The sequence below is a fragment of the Panicum virgatum genome, chromosome 9N (assembly GCF_016808335.1).
Source record: "Panicum virgatum strain AP13 chromosome 9N, P.virgatum_v5, whole genome shotgun sequence".
NCBI classification, from domain to species: Eukaryota; Viridiplantae; Streptophyta; class Magnoliopsida; order Poales; family Poaceae; genus Panicum; species Panicum virgatum.
In genome coordinates, this window is record NC_053153.1 from 51960601 (window position 1) to 51971452 (window position 10852).

A 10852-nucleotide genomic window follows, 5' to 3' on the forward strand; every position below is an offset into this window, starting at 1 on the left:
TTGCAGGCACAGATAGGCACAGTTTTTATCATTCGTTGCACAAAATGTGGTCATCTCATTGCAGTTCACCAAAAACAGGCACCGTTAAACCACGGGAAGCCAGTACAGATTTCAATTCCATCGACGAGAACCTACTGTCTGTTTGTCACTCTAACAGAGCATAGCATACCCTGAAATGCGTACAGAGATACAATACGATCTACCGGATTCCCACCCGGAAGCACAGGGTCAGCAGGAAACTTGCCAACTTGTACTGATCATTCAGGAACAAATACAGGATGCATTCCTAACGATGAACTGCTACTAGTACCGGTAACTTGACCCATAGCCACCCATGCCTGAAGATGGATATCTACCATCATCAATGCTAGAATAAGATGGCAGTGATGACGACGAATAAGTGGAGCTGCCATATTGTGAGTAGCTGGGCCTGTACACTGGATCTAATCCTGCTCCCACATAGCTGCTTCTGACAGGTTCTCGGTGTGCAGCTAAGGAGTCCTGAAGGAAGATATGGTGTAAAAATATATACACTCGAGAAATCTAAATTTCGAAGGAATATCATACATGCAAGTACCTGGATGAGCTGTTGGGCAGCTTGTACTTGTGAAGACGTCCCCTTTATTTCAACAGTAATATCATCAGGGCTGCCCAAACTCTCCTGAATTGTCACAACAGCCCCACTATTAGCTCGTATGTACGCAATATTTGCTCCTTTGACTCCTATAATGTCCTCTGCATAGGTAAGTGGGATTTGCATGGTTTGAGTTATCTGCAAAAAGATTTCTTGTAAGCAACAGTTCAAGGTCAAAACAAAAGGCTCTGCTTCCAAGTAAGAATCATTAGTAACTCGTAAAAGGGTCAGTGCATGTAATGCATAGTCAGAAAGAGACCCATACAACATTTAAGTGAAAACAAAGCCGTGAATTGCATTTAATCCACCAAAAATCTTATGGAGAGAAATGAAGATGAAAAAGCAACCCAGACCTGTGTAAGTAGAGGCCCAGCACCATGCATCCCAGAGGGTCGTAATGTTGACAAGGCAGGATCACGCCCATAAAGTGACACTCCTGAGCGATGAATGCTATGATCTACTAGAGGTTCTCGTTCAAGATACAAAGTGTCCCTCTTCGCTGGAAGAATATATTCGTCAACTACCGGAGGTGGTTGATTTACTTGTGCAGAACCAATAGGAGGATGTGACATATCACTCCAACCATCACCGCTGCGATCTTGGCTCACTGTAGTATTCTGAAAGAAAAAAAAACGGGAGAAAACAGTGAACTAAGAATGATATGAAGGGTGGACTAGTGAAGCTTAGCATGAGTTAAACTTTGCGCTTACAGTCTTTTCAAATAATGGGAGTACACTATGGTCAACCAAAAACTTCCGAAGATGGTTAGAAACTGCTTGAAGTGCTTTTAGAACTTTCTTTGTTTCACCTTGTATCTCAACTATCCTTTCATCATCAGTTACATAAAATGGCCGCTCTCGTTCATCTACAAATATTTATAAGCCAAGAACAATCATCACTCATTTTTATGAACGTTTAATAAAACATTGTTTTCAATCCTTAAAGTACATATCATCTACGCACACTAGAAAAAGTGAGCCTTGCCATAATGTTCTAAGCTAGTGCTATTTAAATAACCAAATCAACTTAAACTTTTGTGACCATGAGTGCAAACTAGTTCACCGAATCATAGTAAAGCTCCAAGCATTTTGGAGAAGGGAATAGACAAGCAAAATGTGGGTTATAATGATTGTGATTCTTAAGCACAGCCCAAATGTCAAAAAGTCTAAAAAGGGTGAGAAACTTTTGTGCTAACATTGTGCAAATTGGAATTATAAAAAGTTAAAGCTTGCCAGAAAATCAGCCTGCCAGAACCATTAATACAGGGTTTGCAGTAAATTTGTAGGATATGAAGATAACAGGATGAGAATCAACTACTGTACCAGATTAACAGCATATTAACACACTATACATCAGCCAAGAATACTTTACCTACTGATATAACCCGGATTGTAGCACCAGTGCTCTCCTGAATTGACTTGATTGTGGCACCTTGCTTCCCAATTAGGTTAATAGCTTGAGCTCCAGGAACCAGCAGTCGGGCAGCACATACACCAGGTGCAGCAGCTGCCTGAGTGCCATCAGCAGCTCCATCTGCTATTCCAATGACACGTTAAAAACTCTCACTAGAGCATCGATAGCTGGAGGAAGCTCCAAGCTTGGATCTTCTTTTCCAGACCCAGGACCTGCAGAGATTCGTGATTCAGTTAAGTATAGACAAGAGAGCAAGTACAACTATTTTAGTAAGATAGCTAAACAAGAACAATCAAAAGAGCTATCCAATATCTATTTAAATTCATTTGGGGCACCAAACATCATACATAGATAATTTAGCTTGGTTAACTATACCAAACAAAAAAACAACTACCACCACTGTTGTCATCCACATAGCCATATGTCACAACTCTACGTGCAGCACACTAGAGTAGAATAAAAAGCATAATCAAAGCCAACTATTCAGATAATCGTGCCCAGCCCTCATGTATTTATAGATATCTTGTTACAGACACGGCACATCCATCCTATGTTCAGCTGCCTGAGTGCCATCAGCAGCTCCATCTGCTATTCCAATGACACGTTTAAAAACTCTCACTAGAGCTCGATAGCTGGAGGAAGCTCCAAGCTTGGATCTTCTTTTCCAGACACCAGGACCTGCAGAGATTCGTGATTCAGTTAAGTATAGACAAGAGAGCAAGTACAATTATTTAGTAAGATAGCTAAACAAGAACAATCAAAAGAGCTATCCAATATCTATTTAAATCATTTTGGGGCACCAAACATCATACATAGATAATTTAGCTTGGTTAACTATACCAAACAAAAAACAACTACCACCACTGTTGTCATCCACATAGCCATATGTCAAACTCTACGTGCAGCACACTAGAGTAGAATAAAAGCATAATCAAAGCCAACTATTCAGATAATCGTGCCCAGCCCTCATGTATTTATAGATATCTTGTTACAGACACGGCACATCCATCCTATGTTGAATTAGGATTAGGATAACAAACACTTTAATTTATGTCATTAGCGTAAAGCTAAATCAAGTAAGAGATCATCCCACAGTGAACTCATGTCACAGCCTAATGAACCCCTAATCTTTGTTTTTCATCACAAAACGTACAACCTTATCTCATACTACTCACCACCACCTCGACAGGTGAAACCGTCAACCAAAAAAAAAAATCCTGGACCATACTACAACTGAGGCCGTGTTTAGTTCTTTACATGTAAAAGTTTTGCGTTGGAATCTTGCTAATTTGAAGTACTAAATGAAGTCTATTTACAAAACTTTTTGCATAGATGGGTTGTAAATCGCGAGACGAATCTAATGATGCTAATTAATCTATGATTAATCCATAATTAGCGGATGGTTACTGTAGATTCACTGTTGCAAATCATAAATTACGTAGGCTCATTAGATTCGTCTCGCGATTTACAGCCCATCCATGCAAAAAGTTTTGTAAATAAATTTCATTTAGTACTCCATTCATGTGTCCCAACATTCGACGTGACTTTTTTTTGCGTTTACGGGGTTTACGGGTAAAGATCTAAACAGGGCCTGAAACTAGCAATTCTACCAGGAATTTTAATAGCTTAACATCAATTCGATTTTTGATAACTAATAATGGTGTACTCACAATGCGCTCGGTTGCTCCGACGGGCCCCTCCAGGATGCGGACCCTGGCCTTAGTCTCCTCGACGAGGCGCTTGATGAGCTCGCCCTTACGCCCGATGATGCTCCCGACCTTGAGCACCGGAACCACGAGCCGGAACACGCTGTCCCCGGGCCAACCTGGCCACTTCTTCGCGGCCGCCGCGGCCTCCTCCGCCGCGGCGGCATCAGCCTCCTCTGCGACCGGCGGGGGCAGCGAATCGGGCTCCCCGACCTCCACGGCGGTGACGGCGGCAGCGGATAAGTCGGCCATGGCGGTGGCGGTGGAGGGGGCTAGGGTTTGGGGCGTGGGGCTGCGGTAGCAGTTGCAGAGGCGTCGCGAGCCTCGGCAGGGTGGAGTGGGGGACTTTGGGAGGAGGAGCACGGGATCTGGCTGGTTGGGATGGTTCACGATTTGATTTCCCACGGGCTCCGGTTAACTGGGTCAAAAGATTAGTGAGACGGGCTCTGTATTTAACTTATTCGTGGGCTGAATATTATGATTAGGCCCATGTGATATTTTCACCCTTTTGCTCATGCTCAAATAAAGAAATGATCATCTCAGAAACTGCAGTTCATTTCAGTTTGAGGAGACTATTTTTCAGTATATAGAAAAAGCATTTGATTCCCGCACTTTGAAACACAAGTATGTTTTTGTCCTCTCTTTTTTTCTTCACTATCCATCAGGTTAGAAGGCTAGAAGCCAACTGAATTTGGCTGATTCAATAATATTCTGCGAGGGAAAATAGCTGGAATAAGTCGAAAATAGACAAGCTAAACAGTGTTTCCACTGCACCTACCTACTAGGCTACTACTCCGTTTGCACCTATATCTATATGTTGAGACTCGAGAGGCTAAAACACAACGCAAGCCATAAATAGTGATGCCACCCAAATCAAGTGCGATCGCCACTCGAACCATCAGCTTGGGGTGTAGGCGCTCACGTGCGAGTGTTTCCCTCCCTCAAGTAACGTGATGGTGCCCCTTGACCCCTGTTCCATCGCTAATTCGCTAGCAGCTAGTAGTAACAAGACCCGTCCCCCTCCGTTCCAAATTATAAGTCATTCTAAAAATTTTAGAGAGTCAAAGTTTTTCAAATTTGATCAAATTTATATAATAAGATAATAATATTTATGATACCAATTAAGTATCATTAGATTTTTTGTTAGTTATATTTTCATAATATATCTATTTGATGTCATAAATCTTTGTATTTCTCTTTATAATTTTGGTCAAACTTCGAGATAGTTTGATCCTCCAAAATTCTTGGAATGACTTATAATTTGGAACGGAGAGAGTAATTAACTTACACCGCTGCTTGGTGGTCAACTCCTCCTGCGAAGAAACAGTACTGAAGGGTGGTTGTTAAACAGCGGATTTATGGGCCTTCACCTTTTGGCCGCGCATGTGGCCTGCCTACCTTAAATTGCAACCAAATTTTGAAATGATTTGTCGCTCTAAAACTGAGGCTATTTAAGGTTGGCGCCAATTTAACGCGCGCCCAAATTAAAACCGAGGTTCTAGTTACCTGCGAGATCTTCGTTACAGTGGTAAAGAGTAAAGAGTGATGTCATCTTTCCGATTTTCTTGTGCCTCAGGGCACTTGTTGAATACTGGCCACTGTTTTCTTTTTCTTTCCTTTTGAGCTAATCTAGCCACTATTCTAGATATGTGATAAGAATAAAAAAAGCCAGTGAATGGCGAAACATGTATCGGCGACTCAACAGGAATGTTTAAAGGCACACACATGGGTACCAAAAGTACATGGGGAAAGGTGGCTCCAACCAAAATTCTCCCATCTCCATCTTACTATTACTAATTGGAGGCTCCTCCACGTGAAGCCATCTAAGATCTTAGGTGTACACTCTAAAAAAAATAGAAAAATCCTATAAATTCTCACAAAAATTAGAAACATCCAGCCATCAATCCAACAACTATAATTATAATTACCATCGGATCTATTATCTTTCCTAATAAATTACCCACATATGCCATTATAAAAATAGACTAAAGTAACCCCCTAAACATGTATCTAAATTACCCACCTCTGCCATTATAAAAAAATCTAAAGTAACCCCCTAATCTTTATGAAAATTACCCACCTATGTCATTATAAAAATAATACAAATACCCCTCTAAATTTGCATATAAATTATTCAATTATGTCATTATTATTACAAGTTAAATTACTTATAAATCTGAATCTAAATTATATAATTATAATAATATATTAAAGTGCAGCAATATAAAATTCTAAAATTACTATTTCTCTCATTATTATTATATTATTTATATTATTGTTTACATAAAAAAATACTACCCACCATATATGTCACCATATATTCATGCATGATGAAAGAGATGAGAATATCAATTCACAAACAAATAGTTAAACTAAACATATATTGAATACATATGGATGTGCACACAAAATGAAATCTATTGTAATTAGATGATGATAAATATATATTTTATAGTATGTGTTAGAATATTTAATAGATGAAAAGGGCGTGAGATAGATAATTATAATTATTGATTTTATTTTTATATTAATTCTAATTAGCCCGTGCGGGAGCACGAGTTGATAGCCTAGTTTCACAAGGAGAACACAGGCAGAGCAATTGAACGAGAACCTTTTACTTGAAGAGAGGGAGAAAGCAACACCCAGAGAATCATCACTGTCCCCAACTCGTTTACTTCTTCCCGTGATTCCATTGGGCTTTAGATTCCCCTGCATGGGATAGGAATCACAAGGTTCATAGGCCCCCTGGCTTTACGTTGGCACCACTTGATTGAGTGCCCACATGCCAATTCCCAACCCATCTGGAAGTTCAGAGCTACCTTCAGACCTGTTCCAAGCTCAAGCAGGTATTCTATGGAGGTAGACTAAAACTACCAACCCCAAAAATTTCATGACCTCCAGCTGCTTAAAATCCATACAGTATACGCTTGTTACTTCCTGCCAACATCTGGCCTTTTCATCCTGAAATTTCCAAATGCGTGGAGAGGGATTCATTTGCCGGTTCTCATCTGACTTCTGCAAGTCCACTCTCCCTCCCTCGTGCTCGCTTATTATCCTGCCTCACCGGCCGGTCACTCACCATTGGCAGCCAGCTGCCTGCCGAATTTCCCGTGGCCACCACCCATCCATTCCACGGCTCCATGTTCGCGTCCAGGCTCCAGCTCACCGCATTAGTGGCCGGGGCGTTGTATATTGCGACGCTACAGCGCAAAAGGTGGCAGGGTGCTTGCCCTCCGCAACCGCAACCAGCCCTACATCTACATGCACACCACGTTCCCCACCCTTGTTCTTTACTGGCATCCCTCCGCCGCGTTCGCATCTAGCCATCTACTGTTCCGGATCACGTCCCGGCACCTGTTCACCCCACCTCCAGCTGCGACCAATCTGAAAAAAAAATCTCAAGCATGATCCGCCAGCCAGATTTTACTTTTATACCCCTCTTTCGACAGGCACCAGAGACAGAAGATTATCTGCATTCCACAATCCAGGTACTTCTGCTCCTGCAGCTATCAGAGGCAAAGTTTGTCATCATTTACTAGACCAAATAAATCCTGTGTATGGTGGCTGATACATCGCAGTAACTTCACTGCATAACTACTACTGCTTGTCGTGGTCTGGAGGTAACTGAATTTCTGAAAGAAAAACGAACAAGAGGCCAAAAGTGTGATGCTTTCCTTTTGGCTTGGGTGATGCACCAAACAAACACCATGGTGCTGCTTGCTTGTTCTAGCAAATCTTTCCACGATGGTGTACCGGTAGCTCGATCCACTGACATTTCTGACTGACTGACTGAAGCTTTTAACTGACATCCTGCAGCTTCAACGGCTGCTCTGTGCATTCAGAGCTTGCAGGCACCTGGACAGCCCGTTTCTGTCCCAGCGACGCACACACAGTTTGGGATCGACAGCCCGGGAACACGCCATGTTCTGACCAATAATCACCCGGCTGCCTAGTCCTCCGCCATCCCACGACGCCCTACCCGAATTCAAGTCGTGCCCTCCCGCGGCGGCGAATAATCTCCGGAAGCGGGGGAAGGGGGAAAAAGAACAGAGACGACAGGAGACAAGCAGTGTGCTGTGAGTCTGTGACTCACATGCGCACGCACAGGCGAGAGTGAGAGCATCCACCGGAATAACAATGGCCAAATCGAATCGGATCCCAAGCCGATCCATCCATTTCATTGATCCACGATCCGTCGAACAATGGCAAAAATCCACCTAACCGACTACCCCCCAGAGCTCACTAGGAATGACCAACACCTATGTACCAAGAAGAAGAAGAGGAGGACGAGGAGGAGGAAGAAGCCGAGTTGACACCACCAGGACAAAAAAAAAAAAAGAAACGACTCCATCTATCGGCCGGTCGGTCGATCAGACGGTGAGCTGCGGCTGCTGCTGACTGTGACGGTGGCAGCCGGCAGCCGTGGCGGCGGCGGCGGCGGGGTCGTCGTGGTGGTGATCTGACGTTCCGGCGGAGTAGCAGTGCAGCCGTGGGGCGTCCACGGGTGCCGGCGGGTCGAGGTAGGCCATCTCGCTCTGGAGCACGGAGCAGTAGGAGGCGAAGGCGGCGGGCGTGACGTTGAGGTCGAAGGCGATGCCGAAGAGGAAGTCCACCTCCAGGTAGTTCATCTCCACCAGGCTGATGCCGCCCACACGCGCGAAGTAGGCGTTGTTGTAGCATCTGCACACCAACAGCACCAGCAGCAAAGTTCAGATGACTGACCAAATTCATGGCGCGTGCTTCGTTTCAAAAAAAAAAAATCATGTCATACACAACTTTTTTTTTTGTTTTGTAAAACTGAATAACAGTACCCCAGCTGCTACATCCGGATGCACAAGCTAAAATTCAAATCCATGGCGCATTAGGAGCACACGCATGACACATTTTTTTATTAAAAAATTGGATAACTCTCGTCTTTCTTTCAGCTGTAGAATTTGTAGCTTGTTTTTGAAGGCGATGCAAGAGAGGTGGGTAGGACAAGGCGCTGTGCTTTGGTAAGAATGGTGGATCGGCAGGCACTAGCAGTGCAGTGCGGTGGCTGTGGGCGCATCAGCCTCGGGTTCGACAACTGTCCTTGTGACCAACCCAGTGGCTTGTCTTTGATGCAATGCCAGTTGGAAATAATGACAGGAAAAAGGGTTACCCAGATCGATCTGGGGCCCATGTGCACACAGTCATACGAGTGTGCTAATCACGCCAACGCCAGAGGGGATCACAAAGTCCGATCCGAGGCCAAGTAAACACAAGCGCCAAGCAACAAAGCTCTGAATCACCTGATCATTTTGAAAGTTCAGGTATCTGACCATGACCCTGAGTTTTACTACTACTGCGATATATACCCAGTATAAAAAAGGCCAATTTGGTAATTATGCAAGCTTTCTTAGCTTTATAATATGCTCTATAGTTTGAACATAATGCACATTTCTGAAAGTGTGTGTGTGTTTTTTTAAGAATTTTGTCTTCTTCAACATTTTGAATTCTACAATTCAGCAGAATTGAACTTTTTCATCGACCGTTTCTCCACATCTCAATGGAAATTAGCCTTATAGTCCGCGCATTTGCGCGACTAGTACTAAAAATTCAAAAATTCACATGTTGTTATGTCCTTACTTAAATATTATACTATTTTTTACCATACATCACCCTGTTCATTATCGTAAATTATGTGTTATTGTTGGTTAAAACAATTCAAATATGATCTACCTATAATAACAATTTGATTTGTTGAGCTTTAATAATATTATACATATAATTATTCTTATTTTCATTTTATTTTAATTGATTGTTGTTAGCTTTAGTTTGTATTAATAGTATCTGTTTGTAACTGATACATAGCTAAATGATATTTCATATTTAATTTTTCATAATGGCATTGGTGGGTGATTTTTAATTAGGCACAGGGGTATTTTAAGCTAATTTTTTATAATGGTAGTGGTGGGTAATTTTAATTTTTTTCCGATTAACGTCGGAATTTCTAGACCTTGAGAGCGAATGTGAATGCTTCGTTTGTTAGCCAAATAATAAGATAATAGATTGAAATATGTTTTCATGCATGCCCAAGCTAAGCATATGCTAATTTTCAGTTTAGTCGACAATTGACGTAGAATTTCGGTGTTTTCTGACGATAGATCATCAGCAATTCATCGCGGAAGGATGTGAATATGCAAAGAGACAGCACGTACATGTCGTCGACGAACTTGACGGCGGTGAGGACGGAGGTGATGAGGAGGCGGTGGACGTTGAAGGAGTCGACGGCGAGCGCGGGTCGTCGGCGCAGGAAGCGGTCGAGGTAGATGTATGCGACGACGTAGCAGGACGGGCTGCAGCTGGCGAAGCGGAAGATGCGCTCCAGGTACCCGCCGATGGAGATGGCCGGCTTCGTGAGCCCCTGGAACGCCGACACCGGCCGCCGCCGCCCCTCCGCCGCCGCCGCCAGCGCCCCCTCCGCCGCCGCGGCGTCGTTGCGCTCCGCCACCCGCTGCAGCAGCGCCGACAGGATCGAGACCACCCGCGGCACGGCCGCCGCCTCCACCACCTCCCCCGTCGTCATCGGCCGGCCGATCTCGATCAGTTAAGGATAGTTCTTGGCCTCTTCTTCCTTGCTAGCTAGTGGCTGCTGCCGTGGGACTTGGGAGGAGGAGAAAGGCTCGGCAGCGGGAGGGGTGGTGGTGGTGGTGGTTATAAAGGGAGGGAAAACTCGAGGAAAGGGGCGTCGTAAAAAAAGAAAAGAAAAGATTTGAGCTCTGCAAGTTGGCATGTAGCCAGCCAGCACTCCTCTCTGCATTGGTGTTGGATGGAAATGGAAGGTCACTTTGTTTTTCACCTCTGCAGATGGAGGATTTGTCGGCTGCCAGTGCCAGGCCAGACGAGCCGGCCGGCACCAACAATGCACAAGTGCTGCTGCAGTCAGTCTGTAGTAGCCTGGCAGCATCAGTTTTCTGGCGATGGAGCAAATAAAGCTGGATCGCGCGTCAGGTTCACGGGAAAAGGGCAGCAGGTCTCGTGGCCTCCACGACCCGGCGCTCTCCTTCAGAAACCCCGGTAGGGACGTCCGGGCGACGGCGTTGGAGCGGCTCGTTTTTGCGGAGAGAACGGAGGA

The 10852-nt window shown here is 44.1% G+C and overlaps 1 protein-coding gene and 1 pseudogene across 2 annotated transcripts; both read right to left on the bottom strand.

Annotated features, from left to right (window-relative positions):
* Positions 1-35: 35 nt before the first annotated feature.
* Positions 36-4110, bottom strand: LOC120688152 (annotated as a pseudogene). Its single transcript, XR_005680991.1, has 7 exons — positions 3718-4110; positions 2649-2725; positions 2006-2193; positions 1345-1499; positions 988-1251; positions 578-772; positions 36-501 (listed from the first exon to the last, which is right to left on the bottom strand). The product of XR_005680991.1 is annotated as an RNA-binding KH domain-containing protein PEPPER-like (transcript).
* Positions 4111-7891: 3781 nt separating this feature from the next.
* Positions 7892-10648, bottom strand: LOC120688153 (cyclin-P4-1-like). The gene is made up of 2 exons (XM_039970327.1): positions 9936-10648; positions 7892-8433 (listed from the first exon to the last, which is right to left on the bottom strand). Exons 1-2 carry the CDS (start codon positions 10301-10303, stop codon positions 8124-8126), a joined length of 678 nt encoding a protein of 225 aa, XP_039826261.1. The 5' UTR covers positions 10304-10648; the 3' UTR covers positions 7892-8123.
* Positions 10649-10852: the final 204 nt, after the last annotated feature.